We start from the raw sequence: 19,484 nt of genomic DNA on the forward strand, positions 1-19,484 counted from the left end.
AGATGGAGCCTGGCATCGAGCCCCATGGGCAGCCCTTTTGTTGGGCTCCATGCGCAGCAGGAAGCCAGCTTGAGATTCTCTTCTCCCTCTCCCTCTGCCTGACCTGCAACTCACCTGTGTGCATGCTCTCACTCTCTAAAAATGAATAAGTAAATCTTTAAGAAAATAGGACTGGTAGGAGAATCAAGAAAGTGACAGATGAGGAATGGCCGGGGGAAATGAAGGAGCATCAAAGGGCCACAGAATTACTGAATGAGCTCCTGTCGCTGGCAGTGTTACGTGCTGACCAGTGGCTCCTCCTGTTCCAACCCTCTCTGTGGAAGGAGATTTGGAATTTCCTTTGAGTGTGTGAAGGGGTGAGTTAAGCAGATCCAGTCATGATGGTTGCTCTCCGTTTTCAGACACTGGTCACAGCTGGAAATGTCCCACATTTTGGTCACCTCTGCTTCCCTTTAATTTGGTACCATTAGCTCCACAATCTTATAACCAAGAAAGGCTCAGTCCCCGTCATGAGGTCACACTGCATTAGGCCAGCCATTGCTGTTTCCAGCTCACTCCTGCTAGGGGGTGCCTCCAAGTTCATTTCCTGAGGTTCCAGGTCCCTAATCTCATTTTCGGTGTGGCAGAGTGTCCCCTGCTCCCACTCTGTGGTTCTGAGACTACAGGTGGGAGGAGGCTGGAGTGGAGTTAGAGGACTACACTGCCTCGCAGGACCCTAGAGGGTCACCCTTCTCCATTTCCTGGTGTCTGCAAGGGCTCAGCGCACCGCAGGTGTCCCCTGCAGTTGGCCTGATGCAGGCCTTTCCTCCCTATGCCATTTCCACCCAGTCAGTCCCATCCAGCTCCGACTCCAGGGTCTCCCCAGTGCCAAAGGTCTGAGATTCTGAGGATTTGCCCTGAGGCTTTCTTCAGTCTAGAGCTATTTAGTTTGGAAGCCTCACTCCATTCCTTCTCTTGCATCCTACAGAAATCAGGGGGAAATGGCCCACACCTGCCGCGGCACCATCAACCTGTCCACCGCGCACTTTGACACGGAGGACTCTTGCGGTATCGTGCTGACCAGTGGGGCAAGGACCTACCACCTCAAGGCCAGCTCAGAGGTGGAGCGGCAGCAGTGGATCACCGCCCTGGAGCTGGCCAAGGCCAAGGCTGTCCGCATGATGAGCAGCCACTCAGGTAGTGAGCACTTGGTGAGCGGGTATACACGCAGGGCCGTGGGTCTGGAGAGAAGTGGGCATTGAAAGCGTGTGGGGATGGTGGCGACCAGGAGACCCAGGCCAGTCCAGACCAACCCTGGAAGGTGGAGCTCTGCGTTCACCCTTCCCCTTTAACTCCACGTATCCTCAGCAAGGAGAGGCTCAGGTGGTCAAGGTTGGCTGGCCGTTCTTGACAGAAATATTTGTGGTGAGCAGGGCTATGTGTATCTTTCTTTGGACAAGTCTGGTTCCTGGACTTGAGCGGACCCTTCAGATGCTGTGGTGCGTGAGAGCCAGAGGCAGAGCAGGGGTGGGAGTGCGGGATCGTGCACCTGGGTCTGGGGCCAGACTTTCCCCCAGGCCCGTTACAGAGATTGAAAAACCGTTTAGCCAGAGCTGCTGTCTGTGCTTGGGTGGAAGGTCAGTTCAGGTATCTGGAGCAAGACATGTATTTACTTTCATATGGTCACTTTCTTCATATGCAGTGTCTTTATATGACTCATAAATCAACAGTTTTAAAAGTCCCTGCACAATAAAGCCTGCCCTTGACCTCCCACCCTGTAATCCCCCTGGGAGGCAACCAGAGCTACCTTGTGTCTTTTACGTATATATTAAAACTGGTACTTATTTTAATTTTTTTAAAGATTTTATTTATTTGAGAGAGAGAGACAATGAGAGAGAGAGAGAGCATGAGAGCAGGGAGCCCGATGTGGGACTCGATCCTGGGATCTAGGATCATGACCTGAGCTGAAGGCAGTCGTTTAACCAACTGAGCCACCCGGGCGCCCCAAAATTGGTACTTATTTTAAACTAAATGCAGTCTTCCACCTTGCTTCCTTTCCATTTAGCAATAGATCTTGGAATTTTTTTTCCCTATCAGCACATAAGAAGCTTCCTCCTTGTTTTTACAATAGTCTAGCCCTTGGTTACACGGATGTATCATAGTATACTGAATCCAAAGCCTGTTGTTGAACACTTAAGTTGTTTATTTTGTTATGACACACTGTGCTGCAGTGAGTAACCTTGCATTTCCATTTCACATTTGCAGAAGTATAAATGAAGTATCCGTTCCAGGGGGTGGGGTTGCCAGGCCAACAGGAGTTTGTCTTTGTAATTCTGAGAGATTGTCAAGCTGCCTTCCATAGGGGTTGTGTTATCAGATCCCTGTAGCAGGTGCAGGAACTTCTGCCTTCCACGGCCTTGTCTACCGAGAGTGATAGCACATGGTTCAGATGAGTGAAAACTAGGTCTACACACATGACGAGGAGAGATTGGGAAGCTGTGATTGTTCTGAAGTTAACACAAAATGGTGTGTGTTTCCTTAGATGTGTATGGGCTTCTTTTAGGGAGGCAGGGCTCCAGGTGAGAACGAGTCACAGTCTCTGTTCTATCACACAGGCTGGTTAGGGAGACAGTGAGTCGTGGGGAAGGAGCTCTAGCATAAAGCAGGGTGAGAGGGGCTATGACATCAGTCACCATGCCCCATCCCTAGGCTTGTCGTGGTGGGGTCTCTCCCAGTAGTAGCTTCTCAGTGCACATGGAAGGTCATTGAACATGAGTCTGATCTTCTCTTTTGGTCTCACATATTTGGAGCATGGATTCCACCCTCCACCCCCCAGACCCCTGGTGACTGTTCCTTGGGGTCAGCATTAGTGTGACTCTGGTGTGTCAACAGTGATGCTGAGCTTGACAAGGGGTCCCCAGGGTACCACTCCATTTCCCAGTGAAGAGGATCCATCTCAGGCAAGGGGCTATCGCAGGCAAGGGCTATGCTGAGACTCCCAGTGCACTCATGCTTTCTGTTCGGAGGTCTTTGGAAAGCCACTGTGGTGACTGCTTGTTAACTCAGCTGGGAATGCTAGGAATTGCTAAGCCTGGATTTCTTCTAGGAGAGTTTGGAACCCCAGAGGGAGTTACCTCAGGCTCACCTTCCTTCATTTCATACCCCTTGGCATAGTCAGGGGCTGGCTACACAGTATACGTCTTTTGTTCCCCAGGGGTTAGCCTCCCAGCTAAGGACAAAGGACAAATATTCAGGTACAGTTTAAGATAGCACTTGCTATATGTTGATGAGAAATGGTAGGATTCCTCTCCTTTGGGTATTTTGAAACATAAATGAACTAATGTATGTGAAAGAGAAGTCTTCAGGAAGGTACTGTGCTTTTTATAGAAAGGTCGATTATTTCCTAAAAAATAAGTCTTGTGGTAGCATTCTCTGCAAGGCAACACCCTTTTCCCACCATTCTCAGGCTAATGTTGGAGAGTTGTGGTTTGTGACTTTCACATGGAGTCAGTTTCAGGTAATCCTGAAGGAGGGAAGGCAGTCTGGTGTGGTTCTCCTTGACTCTGACTGGTAGTGACCAAGCTAGGTCAAGGGCACTCCAGGTAGATCCCCTGCAGTTCATCCCAGGACCCATCTATTCCTTTTAGACTGTAGACCATCTCTCATCTAACAGGGAGCCTACTTCCTGCCTCTACTTGCTTGAAAACATCTGCTACTCTCAAGCTTTTCTGCCATCCCCCAGTCCAGGCATCATCACTTCTCACCTGGAGGTCGGCAACAATCTCTTCCTGTCCAGTCAGTTCTCCAAACCGCAGGCAGAATGACATATTAAAAAAATGGGAATTTAATCATATAACTGCACTTCTTACAACTCTTGGATGCTACAAACCGACTAGACTTAACAGACACGCACAGAACACTCACCCAACAAAGCAGAACACATACGTTCTTCTCAAGTGCATGCGAAAAATTCTCCACAATACACTAAATGTCAGGCCACAAAACAAGTCTCAATAGATTTAAGAAGATTGAAATCATAGAAGTGTCTTTTCAAACTACAGTGAAATTAAGCTAGAGACCAATTACAGAAGAAGCACAAGAAAATTCACAAATATGTAGAAATTAAAACTCTCTTGAACAACCTGTGATTCAAAGATGAAATCACAGGGGAAATTAGAAAACACTTAGAGATGAATGAAAATGAAAACACAACATACCAAAATTTAGGGAATACAGGAAAAGCAGTGTGCTCAGAAGGAAATTTATAGCTATCAAATATACATTTTAGTGTATGTGCTGCTGAAGTGAGCACTCAAATATGCATTTTTAAAAAGACAGAAAATCTCAAATCAATAACCAAACCTTCCATCTTAAGGAACTGGATTAAGAACAAACTAAACCAAAGCTAGGAGATGGAAGGAAATAAATATCAGAGTTGAGAGAAATGAAATAGAGAATAGAAAAACAATAGAGAAAAATCAGTGAAACTGAAAGTTTTTTTTTTTTAATTTTTTATTAACATATAATATATTATTAGCCCCAGGGGTGCAGGTCTGTGAATTGCCAATTTTACACACTTCACAGCACTCACCATAGCACATACCCTCCCCAAAGTCCATAACCCAACCACCCTCTCCCTCCCCTCTCCCCCCAGCAACCCTCAGTTTGTTTTGTGAGATTAAGAGTCTCTTATAGTGTATTTCCCTCCTGATCCCATCTTGTTTCATTTTTTCCTTCCCTACCCCCGACAACCCCTTACATTGCCTCTCAAATTCTTCATATCAGGGAGATTGTATGATAATTGTCTTTCTCTGACTGACTTATTTCACTCAGCATAATACCCTCTAGTAGTTCCATCCACGTCATTGCAAATGTAAGATTTCATTTCTTTTGATAGCTGCATAGTATTCCATTTTATGTATATACCACATCTTCTTTATCCATTCATCTGTTGATGGACATCTAGGTTCTTTCCCTAGTTTGGCTATTGTGGACATTGCTGCTATAAACATTTGGGTGCATGTGCCCCTTCGGATCACTGCATTTGTGTCTTTAGGGTAAATACCCAGTAGTATGATTGCTGGGTTGTAGGGTAGCTCTATTTTCAACTTTTTGAGGAACATCCATGCTCTTTTCCAGAGTGGCTGCACCAGCTTGCATTCCCACCAACAGTTTAGGAGGGTTCCCCCAAAAGTTGGTTTTTGAAACAATCAGCAAAATTTGCATACCTTTCACTAGACTGATTAGGAAAAAAGGAGAAAAAACTCAAATTACTAGAATTAGAAATGAAAGTGAGGACATTTTCATTATAAGGACATACTGACCTCACAGAAACAGAAGGATTATAAAACAATACTATGAGCAATTGTATACCAACAAATTAGACAAAGTAGATGAAAAGGACAAATTCTTAAAAACACACAGGTTATTAAAACTGACTAAAGAAGAAATAGAAAATAGTAAGTAAAGAAATTGAATCAGTCCTCAAAAATTTTCCAACAAAGAAAAGTCCAGGACCAGATGGTTTCACTGGTGAATTCTACTAAACATTTAAAGAATTAATACCAATCCTTCTCAAACTTCCCAAAAATGAAGAGGAGGGAAACACTTTCTAACTTACTCTGTGAGCCTGGCACTATACCAAAGCCAAACAAAGACATCACAAGAGAAGAAAACTATAAACCATTACCCCTTATGAATAATAGATGTAAAACTCCTCAACACAATATGAGCAAACAAAACCCAACAGCATATCAAAGGGATTCTACACCATGACCAAGTGGGATTTATTCCAGGAATGCAAGGGCAGTTCAATGTAAGAAACTAATCAGTACAATACATTACATTGACTGAAGGAAAAAAAGCCTCACATGATCATCTAACTGTTGCAGAAAAAGGATTTGACAAAATCCAACACCCTTTCATGATAAAAACATCAGCAAAGTCAGATTAGGAGGAAACTTCCTCAACATGATAAACGGCATTTATGAAAAACCCACAACTAACATCATATTTGATGGTAAAAAAAAAAACCTGAATGTTTTCCCCTAAGATCAGGAACAAGACAAGGATACTTATTTTCACCATGGCTCTTCTCCACTATACTGGAAGTTCTAGACAAGAAAAGGAAATAAAGAGAAAAATTGGAAAGGAAGCAGTAAAACTTCCTATTAACAGATGACACAGTCTATGTATAGAAAATCCCCAAGAATACACACACACACACACACACACACACACACACACAACTATTAAAGCTAATACACAAATTCAGCAAAGCTGGAGAGCACAAGATCAATGAGCTTACAGATCATAAAATACTGAGGAATAAATTTAACCAAAAAGATGAGATGTTCACTGGCAACTAAATAAAAAAAATTGCAGAAGAAATTAAAGAAGACCTAAATAAATGGAATGACGTGTTCATGGTTTGAAAGACTTAATATTATTAAGATGGCAGTACTGCCAAAAGCAATGTATAGATTCAGTAAAATCCATATCAAAATTCCAATGGCCTTTCTTATTGGAAGTGGAAAAAACCATCCCAGAGAACCTAAAATAGCCAAAACAATCTTGAAAAAGAAGACAAAGTTAGAGAACTCTTTCCAATTCAAAACTTACTATAAAGCTACAACAATCAAAAGGGGCACCTGGGTGGCACAGTCAGTTAAGCATCCAATTCTTGATTTTGGCTCTGGTGGTCATCTCAGCGTCACAAGAACTCAGAATTGTGAGATTGAGCCCCACATCAGGCTCCACACTCAGCACAGAGTCTGTTTGAGTTTCTCTCTCCCTTTCCCTCTGCCCCCTCCCTCAGCATGCTCTCGCTCTCTAAAATAAATAAATAAATAAATAAATAAATCTTTAAGGAAAAAACTACAACAGTCAAAACAGTGTGGTATTGACCTAAGGATAGACTTGAAGATCAATGAAATAAAATTGAGAGTCTAGAAATATGGGCAATGGATTTTCAACAAGGGTACAAAGGTCATTCAATAGGGAAAGGATAGTCTCTTCCACAAATGGTGCTGAGATGACTGGGTGTCCACATGTAAAATAATGAAGTTGGACCTCTACCTGACACCATATACAAAAATTTACTCAAATGCATCAAAGGGGGGCACCTGGGTGGCTCAGTGGGTTAAGCTTCTGCCTTCGGCTCAGGTCATGATCCCACGGTCCTGGGATCGAGCTCCATATCAGGCTCTCTGCTCAGCAGAGAGATAAATGAGCTAAATGAAATAGAGAATAGAAAAACAAGCTCTTTGCTCTCTGTTCTCTCTGCTCTCTGCTCAGCAGGAAGCCTGCTTCCTCCCCTCTCTCTGCCTGCCTCTCTGCCTGCTTGTGATCTCTCTGGCAAATAAATAAAATATTTTTTTAAAAGTCAAATGCATCAAAGACCTAAATGTAAGAGTTAAAACCATAATGCTCTAAGAAAAAAAAAAGAAGTAAAAAATGATGACCTTGAGTTTGGCAATGGCGTTTTAGATATGACACCAAAAGCACAAGCAGCCAAAGACAAAAAATACATGAATTAGACCTTATCAAAATTTTAAACTTTTGCACATCTAAGGACACTTACCAAGAAAGAGAAAAGACAATCCACAGCATGGGAGAGAATATTTGCAAGACAAATTTTAGATGAGTCTAGAAACCAGGAAATAAATGATAGAGTACTTGAATAGGTATTTCTTCAAATAAGATATCCGAATAGCTAATAAACATATGAAAAGATAATCAGCATTGTTAGTCATTAAGAAAATGACAATCAGAACCACAAGACACCACTTCACAACCATTAGGATGGGGACTATCAAAACAAAAATCAAGATACGACAACAAAGGAAAGTAAGTGTTGACAGGGATGTGGAAGATTAGAATCCGCAAACATTGCCAGTAGGAAGGTAAAATGGTGCAGCTGCTGTGGGAAATGTTTTAGGGCTTTCTCACTAAGTTAAACATATAATCACTCATAGGACCCTAGCAAATCCACTCTGGGGTATACACCCCAAAGAATTGAAAGCAGGTGTTCAAATAAAAACTTGTACGGGAATGTTCATAGCATCCATTATCCACAGGAGCCAAAAGGTGAACCCAGCCCTGATGTCCACCATGAGATGGATGAACGGATGTGGTACATCCACACAATGGAATATTACTGAGCAACAAAAAGGAATGAAGTACTGATACATGTTATTCCATGGATGAACCTTGAAAACACATTTCATAAGAGAGGCCAGATACAGAAGGCCACATGTTATATGGTTCTATGTATATGAAATGTCCAGACTAACGCAAATCCAGAGAGACTGAAAGCAAAGGAGTGGTTGCCAGGAGCTGGGGAGAGAGAGGATGAGAAGTGTCTGCTTAGCGGGTACAGGGTTTCTTTTTGGGTCATGAAAGTGTTGTGGAGGGAGAGGTGATGGTTGCGCATTGTGAATGTACTGAATAGCACTGAATTATGCACTTAAAATGGTTAACATGTTAAATTTTATGAGTATTTTCACACACACACTCACACACACACAGACACACACACCATCTCAGGTGGCTCGCCAGTGCTCTCAGGGTAAAATCCAAGCTCCTTAACTTGCATGACAATCTATGGCCTTCTTCCCTCACTCTTGCCCTGCTCACCATCTTCAGCTTCTGCCTCAGGACCTTTATACTTGCTGGCATCTCCTCTCTGCCTAGAACACACCTGCTCCTACTCTTGGCTTTTCCGGTGCTTCTCCTAAAACAGCTCCATGGTAGCATCCTTATTTTCTTCCCTGTAATCGGCCCTCATTAGCAGACTGGCTTGTTTAGTTACTTACTGCCATCTCTTTCATAAAACCTTAGTTCCTCCAGGGCAGAGAGATCCTGTGTTGTCTTATTTCCATGGTGACCTCTGGGCCCAGCCCTAGACTTGGCATTGGGGTCGGTGTAGTGAGGGTTTATTGTGGGGTTAGCGTACACAGCCACCAGGACACCCTTGTCCGTGCTTGAATTGTCCTTAGAGAGGAGGCTTGGGGTGTCATGGTTTATATCTGTCACCACTGGAGCAGGTGAGGGAACTCGTGACATTTAACGCAGAGAAAGGAAGACCAGGCAGAGCTGGCTCATATTGAAAGTTTGAAGGGTCAGAGCATGTGAATGAGAATGCAGACCTGTTTTTTGTTTTGGGCTTTTCTTCCTTTTTTGTGGCATTGGGAGACACAGCAGAACCAGCAATGGAAGAGATGAGACTGATTTCTGCTGAGGCTAAGAAACAAACCAGCATACTCCAAAAGGGAGGGAGATGGTAGGGACCTGATGGAAGGTTCCAGCAGAGAGCTGGGCTGGGGGTGGAGGTCCCAAGGGTCCTTCAAGAATCTATGGTTGTCCTTCTGAGCTAACTGTGTTTCTTTTGCCATTCACTTTCCAAATTGGTAGAATGTTCTGTGGTACTATGGGCCAGGTGCTGAGCCGAAGAGGGTCAGATCTGATCTTGGACAAGTCACTGTGTCTCTTGGGATCTCTGTCTCTTTACCTACAAAATGGATGGTTAGTGAGGCTTCTCACTGAGCTCCAGACAGCTCTGGGGCCTCAGTCGAACGAGTGAATATTTCCCAAGCTCCAGATTCCTCCTCTTCAGCACCCCTGCTCAGGAACCAGGAGCATTACAGGATAATATATGGGAAGTGTGTAGTGCTGTGGGCGACCAATTCCATTCATCCCAGCACTGTGGTCAGGGAGTGCGGCCCAGCACTCATAAATCATCCTTCCCACAGCTCATAGCAGATGATAAGACAGAATCATCCGCAGAAGGTCAAGCACCCAGGGTGTTTGAACAGCGAAGGGAAGAAATGCTTTCACTCTTAAAACAACCTACCTCCACCGACACGTATTTCCCTGAAATGCAGCACAGCAGCTGCGGAGGGCTGCATCCCCAGGAAGGCAGCTGCCCTCCCCTCGGCTGGGGACATGCCACTGGTGGGTGGAGAGGGACTAGTCACGGTCATCTTGGGGGAGGGTCTGTGTCAACCAGGACTCTGGGTGCTGGGACAGTGGCTCTGTCCCAGCTGTGGGCCTTCTGCCAAGCCCAGGACCTGGACACATTATTGGAGCCCAGCCCTCAGCAGCCCGTGTCTGTCCCTGCTCTCTTGCCCCTTGGACACCTGAAACTTGGCCTTCTGAGCTTTCCAGTTTTATATTTGTGGCCTTAACTTGCTCGTTGTCTGAAATGGGCCAAAAGAAGGAACCACCTATTTCCAGGCCACCATAGTTTTTATTAGATAAAAAAATCCCCCCCAGTAGACCTCTGCACAGTATGTGCTCTTGTATATTAACCTTTCAGAGGGAACGAACGTCATTCAAATGGCATAGTCCTACATGAACTCAGACTTCACGAACGAGGCGTGACAGTTCCCACGGAGGTTAGAGTGATTTGCAGGCGAATTAGCGCAGTGTAAGGTAGGAGGCTGTCACCACTGGGGTGGGTGGGAGAGGCGAACAATGTCAGGGAAGGCTACTTATAGGAGCTGAGAGCTGAGGTGGGTTTTTGAGGGACAGGAAGGGTTTGAAATATGGAGATGGAGGTGGGGGGTGCAGGGAAAAAGGAAGACTGTCCAGGCGGTGGGGATGGGAATGGCTGGAGCAAAGGAACGGATGTATTCAGGGACCCTGGGGGTTCTCTGTGGCTGGGGACACTGCGTGCATTCGGGCTGCGTCCTCCCTGAGCCCAACGGTCCTCAAGGGGAGGTTGGAGATCAGTCTGGTAGGGGTGGCCTTGGCAAGATCTGGAGCTAGGGCCTCCAATCAGGCTGGGGGCACAGGGCTCCTGGAGGGAGGACAGTAGTCAGAAGGGCTGGCTGGTTCAGCAGCCAGAGCACAGAATCCCTCTGCCTGTCCCGGGAGGCCCAAGCCCCTTCGGTCAGCAGCAGAAGCCCCCACACAGCAGAAGGACCTACTTTTGGCCCAAGGACCTTGTATCTAATGGTTTGAGGACTTTAGTTATTTCGACCCCTTTGAGAAAGGGTTTGCTTAATAGCTGCCATTGGGCTCATCCCTGGGAAGGGCTGATTTGCCTGCACACCCCTTCAAAGGGAAGGGCATTGCTTACACATTATTTCAAATTGTAAGGATTTGAAAGCAGTGAGGCACCAAGTCCTGTCAAATCCCTATAACCATGATCTTTTCTCCAGTCAATTTGTATTCCCTGTTTTGCTTAGTGAAGACCCTCAGATTTCCTCTTGCCTACGTATTTGGGGTTCCTTGTTTGAGTTTACTTATCCTTATTCATTACGCTGAATTATGATGTCACGTTGAATAGGCCTCGAGAGATCAGAAGCACAGAGCCCTTACAAAAATGACACTGACATATTGTCGACTCTTCCTTTCCGCTACATGGGGGAAAAAAGATTTTTCTTTTAACCTTTTTGTAAATAATCACTAAAGAAAATGGACTTCAGCCAAAAATTGGTCGTTCTTCTCTGAGTACACAACGGGAACTCAGACTCTCTGGATGTTGTTTGTTCAGTTAATGCTCCCTCTGTTTATGGTGCTTTTTATTGTTGACACCAGGCTCCTTTTCTGTCTGTGAAAGCAGGCAAGCCGTCCAGCAATGTGAGGTTGCTTGAAGACGAAATGTTCCTTAAAGGAGTAAAGTGCATGCATTTGTCACCAAGGGCTCTTGATTGGTATCCTTCTGTGTCCCGGGGACTGAGCCGTGTGTGGGGAACTCAGAGGTGAACAGGCCCAGGTCTGGACCCAGCCTTGGAGGAGCAGGCTACTGGGTGCTGGGTGCCCCTGACCCTTCGGAGGGAGAGATGAGCTATGCCTGAGTTGTCCTTGAGGCCAAGGACACAGGGACACCTACCCAGAACCCAATGCGGGAAAGGGGACCTGGCGGTAGACCCAGCAGCCACCCACCTCAGGCTAGTACTCCCACAAGGAGGGGGCAGAGGACATGGGATGGGGGGGCAGGCTGAGCACCCCCATCAGACAGGGCAGGTTGAGGGGACTTCCGCAACAGAACAGTGGAAGGAGGGCTTATGGGACAGGGCCATTCAAGAACATTCTCAATGGAACTGAGAGTAACAGCAGGTGTGGACGTGGGGTCCACCATGATGGTGTACTTTGACCGCTGCCCCTCGTGGACTTTAGGCCACGTGGCTCCTCCCTCCCTAGACTTCTCCCCCTGCTCTTCACTCACACCCTGACCTGTTTTGTGGCTAGCCCTGCTCCCCTCCCCCTGTCCTTAGTTCTTTCTTGGAAGCTCTCTTTCAGCCTCCCTCATGAAAGCCTGCCTCTGGTGCTGACTGGCCCCAGGTATGGCTGACTCTTTTACCTGGAGCTGTTCTGCAGGGCTCCCGCTGCTCACCTCTGACCTCCTGCCACTTCACTGGAGGAGGGGTGGGGGGAGGGTCTAGATGACCTGTCCAGCCCAGAGCAAGTTCTGGCATTGTCTTTGATCATCTCCTAAGGCTGTCCTCTCTCCCGCTTCCCGCCTCTAGGAAGCCTTCCACTGACGTATTGCCATTGCTGACCACATCTTTTCCCCCCATCACTGATCGTCCCCACATCTGTCTTCAAGCTCCTGAAGGCCCTTGTCCTCTGTTTTTTTCTGTCCATCCAGCCTCCCACTGTGCAGCCTTCCCCATGGGTCTCCTGTGTGGCCCCTACCTTGCCAGGCCCTTCTTGGCTTCTTGACCTTTTAGCACAACCGACCTGCCAAACCCAAGCTGCGATCATCCTGCTTGTGTCCTCCCGTGGGCCTCTGCCCAGCTGCCGTGGAACACTGGAGACAACGTCTACACCTGTGTAAGCCACAGCCACTGAATGGTCATGCTTTCTGCTTCAGGCAGCATGCCAGGCCCGGGGAGCCCGAGAGCAGCCAGTGCGCAGAGCTCTAGGAGGCTGGTCGCTGGGGCCTCAGGTGAAGTCTGGGGAAGCTAATCAGGGGAACTTCCAGCGGAGTTGGAGATGGGCAGGGACTCCTGTCACCAGAGAGAGCAGAGCTCACCAGCCTTTCAGGACAGTCTTTCCTTCGTCTCAGATTTACTTTTACATCTTTATCTTTTACACCCTTTTACATCCTTATCTCAGATTTCCTCATGTGTTATTAGACGAATCTGTGTGAGGAAGTACATGGAGTCTTCTGATATTCTGATAAGGAGACAAGCGACCCTGGGACTGGATGATTTACTCTTTCAGCCGCTTCTGAAATGTGGGCCTCGTTTGACAATGGAAGGCTTTATCTGATGTCTGCAGCTGCCATCTGGTGGCTGGATGAAAGCCCTTCTGAGGTTGTGTTGGGCGTGCTGGGGCTGGCTTGCATGTGTGCCTTTGCTCACGTGCTTGTCTTTTTAATTAATTAATTAATTAGATTTTTTTTTTTTTTTTTTTGGACAGAGAGACACAGTGAGAGAAGGAAAACAAGCAGGGAAGTGGGAGAGGGAGAAGCAAATTTCCCACAGAGCAGGGAGCCTGATGCAGGACTCGATCCCAGGACCCTGGCCAGGATCATGACCTGAGCTGAAGGCAGATGTCCAAAGACTAAGCAGGTGCCCCTCACTTGTCTTTTTAAAAAGGTCCCTATGGGGTCATCAGAATGTGGTACCTTTGGGGAGAAGAACACAATCAGGAGAATGAATTTACATTTAGGTAGCCCCCTGAGAGGGGCAAGTGACCAGGCCAGGGTCATGCCCACCTCCACCATTTGCCTCCTCCACGCTCATTCATCCAAATTTTGGTATCTTGGTGCCCCTGCTGGGATTGCTCCCCATCATCTCAGCCCTCAGGTTCACCAGGGCCCATGGCTGTGGAGCTTGTCCTCAAGTTCCAGGGTCTTGTCCTCAAGTTCCAGGGTCTTGTCCTTTGGTTGGCACACACTCGTGTCTTCAGCTGTGCCGTGGTATCACAGATCCCATCTGCCTCCCACACAGAGCTCCCTCTGGACCTTGGAGCTCTGGCTTAGTAATTTGAAGTCAGAGTCTGACCCCTTTTTGGCTGCCACAGCAGCTGCCCTCTCAGTACCCTTCCAGACCTCTGGCTCCTCCTCTAGCAGCTGCCTTCCCTTTTCTTATTCTCCCTTCCTTGGCCTGTCCCAGTATCTGTCCCCCAGTCGCTACTGAGAGGTCTTCCTCCCTTGCCTGATTGCCCAGCTTCCATCACACCACATGTCCTCTGCCAACCCATGCGGCAGCCTGGGAACCAGACAGCCCTGGACTAGAATCCCAGCTGTGCCATTTACTAGCTGGGTTACTTTGGCTAAGTCGCTTGACCACTCTGTGCCTCTGTTTCCTTACCATGAAGGCGTGTTTATTGATAAAGACCTCTTAAGGTTGTCGAGAGGAATAAATTAAATCATATTACAAACTGCTCAGCTCAGCAGCTAGAGTGTGATGGCTACTCAGCTGACAGTAGGGAGGCTGTCGCTCTTTTGGAAATGACCATTCAGTTCCGCACATTCTGCCTTCGGGCAGGAGGTAGGGTCCCTTTGCTGAGCCAAGGTATGTATGCCACACAGCCAAGCTCTGGGGGCAACCTCTCTCAACCACATAGATCAGTACACCCTCAAACCTAGGGCTTCTGCTGGGCCTTCATCATTGTCTGTCCCCCCAGTGTGAGTCCCCTGACAGCTTACTTTCCCATCTTCCAGTGGCTCTTGAAATCCTTCAATTCTACACACCGTCACTACCCCAGCAAAGCACCTTGCTTCCTTCTCATTCCATAGAATAACAAACTCCACCTTCTGGACCACCTCAAACTTAGCCACCTCCGGGCATCCATCCCTGTATGACTCCAGGGGAACCTGGTTCCACTGCTATTCTCCTGTCTCTCCGGTGACCTCAACTTCTCTCCTGGCTTCTTCCCACTGTTCCACCTGACCCACTACCCACTGCCTTGAAATCTACCTCGTCATAGTCTTAGGTGACCTTCCAGATGCGGAAGTGAGATCAGTCATAAACCCAAATGTCCTGCCCTCCTGCGCCTCTCACGTTCAGCTGTCACGCCATCCTGTGAGTCCCAGCCCCAAGCAGTCTTGTGTCTGCCTGCTGTCCTTCATCTGTATGGTCTCTCAGATTCGGGACTCCAGAGTCTTCCATTAGAGACCCCTCAACAGCCAGAGTGAGTCCTCTAAATGGCAGTTCAGCTTGATTCTAGTCCTCGGGAGGATGAAGTGAGAGCACTTCACTTTGTGCATCTAGAAAACCTGCACAGAACACATGGGGCAGCTATGTAAGCACCCTGGAAATTAAATAGCCACAAGTAGAGTGGAGAAGACCATAATCTGAAGTAACAATGAACAGATGGTAAGTTTACAACTTCTTTCCTTCCAGTCTGGACTTGGGGGGACCCATGAGAGAGCAGGCAGAGAGAGCTCCAGGACAAGCCTTCCTGTTCAGGCCCAAGGAGCAGGAATTTCTCCTGGCAATGATAGTAGCTGTGAGGGGCTGCAGGTGCTTAAAGCTTTGAGGGAAACCCTCCCCTCCAGGAGAAAGAGCTGTGGTCCCAAGAGGGTGAGTGAGAACCCCTGTTGCATTCTTCTCTTTCTCTTCCCACCCACTTGGCCCCATATGTGTTTGCAATGATGGGAAATGGGCAGTGCAGATAAGTAAATAAAGCCCCAGTCTTGGGCCAGAGGACAGAAAGAAGGAGCCCTTGGGAACTGGAAAATACCAAGATATCGCAGAGAGGAGCTTGGGAAAGTGACCCTGTAAAGTTGTTTATGAACTTCTAGGTTCACGTCCAAGCTGCACGTGCATGAATCAGATCCTAAACTGCATACTTGGAGAACTGAACTAAAAGCCACATGAACTTCAAGGTCCCAATGGCCGCTGACTGGCACATATGAGGGAGAGATTCAAGTAGCATTGCAAAGGCATTGGAAAGGGAACTGGTAATGAAACCATCACCAGAAGAAGGTTGGTCAGAACCTGTGGCTTGAACCCAACTAGGTCGATTGCCTGCTAAAATGAAAATATCAAGTACCCACATCAGGAATGAAATGAAGGAATGAAAGAAGCAATTAGCAGTATAAATTCCACGGACATAAAATAATAATAAGGGAATACTACAAGTAACTCTACCCACAATTCTGACAACTTAGATGAAATAAATGGATTCTTCAAAAGTCATCAACTCCAAAATGCACCGAAGATCAAGTATATAACCTGAGTAACCCTATATCATTAAAGAAATTGCATTCATTGTTTAAAACCCTTCAAAAAAAAAAAAAAAAGGAGAGAAAAGAAGAAGAAATATTCAGGCTCAGGTGATTTCATTGGTGAATTCTACCAAACATTTGAAGAAGTAATAACACCATTTGCACACAACATCTTCCAGAAAATAAAAAATGAAGAAACACTTCCCAGTGCATTCCCCTGATGTCAAATGGAACAAAGCTAGTACAAGAAGAGAAAACTTCAGACCAATATTTCTCATGAGCATAGATGAAAGAGTCCTCAACTAACTATTAGTAGTTTGAATACAGCAATATATAAGTAGAATAATACACCATGATCGAGTGGGATTCATACTAGCTGTGCAATGTAGGTTCAGTATTTGAAAAGCAATCAGTGGAATCACCATATTAATGGTCTAAATGAAAACTACATGATCATGTCAATTGATGCAGAAAAAACACTTGAAAAAAATTCAGTATCATTCATGGTAAAAACGTTCAGCAGACATGCCTGGGTGGTTCAGTGAGCCCCACATTGGGCCCCTTGCTCCGGGGAGCCTGCTTCTCCCTCTGCTGCTCCCCCTGCTTGTGCTTTCTCAGTCAAATAAGTAAATCTTAAAAAAATAAAAAATATATAAATAAATAGAAATGTTCAGAAAACTGGGAATTCTTCCAAGTGAAGGAATTTTTCCACTTGTTTAAGAGCAACTTTAGTGGTGAAAGACACCTAGGATCATCAACAAGGCAAGGAAGTCCATTCTCACAACTCATATTCATCCTCATACTGGAAGTCCTAGACAGCATAATAACACAAGAAAAAGAAACCAAAGGCATTCTGATTAGAAAGGAAGAAACAAAAACTTATCCTTATTTGCAAATGACATGATGGCTATGTAGAAGACCCTAAGAAATTGACTCTCAGAATAAGTGAGTTTAGCAAAGTTACAGGATACAAGATCAATACACGAAGACCAGTCATATTTCTTTAAAAAAAATACTTGAGAGAGAGAGTGAGTATGAGTGGGAGGGGTGCAGAGGGAGAGCTGAGTGGGGAACCCGACAATGTACTCCATCCCAGAACCTGAGGACCATGATCTGAGCTGAAGGCAGACACTCAACCAGCTGAGCTACCCAGGCATCCCAAAGACCAATCGTATTTCTATGTGCTAGCAGTGAGCCTTTAGAAACCAAAGTTTAAAAATATATATTTGTAAAGTACCCCCATGAAATCTTAAGTATAAATATCACAAAACTTATATAGTATCTGTATATTGAAAACTATAAAATTCAGATAAAAGACCATAGATCAGAAGACTCAATAGAGTAAGGATGTGTTAGTTCTTTCAAATTGGTCAATGGATTTAATGCAATTCCAATAAAAATCCTGTAGTAAGACATTTTTTTTCAATGTATACAAGCTTATTATAAATTTATATGGAAAGACAAATGAACTATAATATCTAAAACAATTTTGAAAAAAAGGGATAAAGTTGGAGTAATTATCCAAAGTTAAGACATTATAAAGAAGCTGTAATGAAGATAGTGTTGTGCTGGTAAAAGCTAACTCAAAATATAAAACACAAAACTATAACACCTTTAGAAGAAAACATAGAATACTTTTGTGACCCAAGGTTAAGAAAAGAGTTCTTAAATTTGACATCAAAAGCATAATCCATTAATGAAGAAAATTGATAAATTGAATTTCATAAAGAATGTGAGCTTTTACTCTGCTTCCTCAAAATGAAATACTTCAATATAAATCTAACAAATTTCATACAGGATCTGTATGCTAAAAATTACAAAATGTTGATGAAAAGAAATTCACTACCTGAAGAAATGGAGAGACATACCATGTCCATGGACCGAGAGACTCAACATAATAAAGATGTCAGCTTTCCCAGAATTTATCTACATGTTTAATCAAAATCTTAGCAAGATATTTTATAGCTTACTCTAAATTTTATATAGAAACACAAAGGAACTTGAACGGCTAAAGCAGTTTTAAAAAAGAATAAAGTGGAAGAAAGCACTTTACCTGATGCTAAGACTTCTGTATAGCTAGAATAATCAAGGCTACATGATGTTGGTGGAGGAACAGAGGCCTATAAATCAATTTAACAGAATAACCAAAAATGCACACAGATACACCAAACTGACTTTTTGACAAAGTACCTTGATGCTGGAGTCTTTGGACGTCCATAGACAAACAAACAAACAAACAAACCACTTCAACCTAAGCATCAAATGGTCTACAAAAATTAATTTGAAATGGAGCATGGATTCAAATGTAAAACTATAAAACTTTTAGAAGAAAATATAGGATACTTTTGGGACCTAGAGCTAGATGAAGAGTTCTAAGACATGTCAAAGATATGAGAAGCACAATCCATAAGAGAAAACATTAATAAATTGGGACTTAAAATTTGAAAACTTTGGCATTGCAAAAGATCCTATCAAAAGGATGAAAGGCAAAGTACAGGCCAGCAGAAAATATTTGCAAATTATATAATGAAACGTAAAAACTCAACAATAAAAAAAATCTAAATACAAATGGGGAAAGAAACACAAACAGATAATTCACTGAAGGGAAGATGCAGGCGGCAAATAAGTACATGAAAAGGTGATCATTATCATTAGCTATTAGAGAAATGCAAATTTAGATCATTATGAGATATTACTACACGCTTATTAGAACAGCTGAAATAAAAAATTGTGATGATACCAAATGCCGGCAAGGATCTGTCCTATACACGGCTGGTGGGAACATAAAATGGCACAGCTACCCTGGAAATAGTTCAGCAGTTTCTGGCAATACTAAACATGCAAGGACCACATGACCCAGCTGTCTCACCCGTGCACATTTATCCCAGAGAAATAAACACAAGTTCACATAACAGCCTGCACCCAAATGCTCAGAGCAGCATTGGTCTTTTTTTTTTTTTTAATTTTTTAATATTTATTTGACAGAGACAGAGAAAGAACACAAGTAGTGAGGAGCAGCAGAAGGAGAGGGAGAAGCAGGCTTCCTGAGAATCAGGGAGCCTGATGCAGGGCTCGATCCCAGGACTCCGGGATCATGACGTAAGCTGAAGGCAGAGGCTTAATCAACTGAGCCACCCAGGCGCCCCTGCAGCATTGTTCTTAAGAGTAAAGTACTGGAAACTAACCAAGTGTCACCAACTGAACAAACTGGTCCACAACACAGTGGATAACCACTCAGCAATGACAATGAATGAGTGACCCATACATACAACAACTTGGATGAACCTCAAAGGGATTATGCCAAGTGAAAGAAGCTGTTCTCGAAAAGTTGTATGACTCCATTTATCTAACATTCTGGAAAAGGCAAAAACTG

The 19,484-nt window shown here is 44.8% G+C and overlaps 1 protein-coding gene across 3 annotated transcripts in view; it reads left to right on the forward strand.

Moving 5' to 3' along the window:
- The window catches only part of OSBP2 (oxysterol binding protein 2), a 164,957-nt gene that overhangs the window by 34,391 nt on the left and 111,082 nt on the right, over positions 1–19,484 (forward strand). For all 3 annotated transcript variants that reach the window (XM_046026111.1, XM_046026112.1, XM_046026113.1), the window contains exon 2: positions 968–1,176. In XM_046026111.1, the coding sequence (XP_045882067.1) occupies positions 968–1,176 (209 nt within the window). The remainder of the gene's footprint in view (positions 1–967; positions 1,177–19,484) is intronic.

Source organism: Meles meles, chromosome 12, assembly GCF_922984935.1.
Source record: "Meles meles chromosome 12, mMelMel3.1 paternal haplotype, whole genome shotgun sequence".
Classification (NCBI taxonomy): Eukaryota; Metazoa; Chordata; class Mammalia; order Carnivora; family Mustelidae; genus Meles; species Meles meles.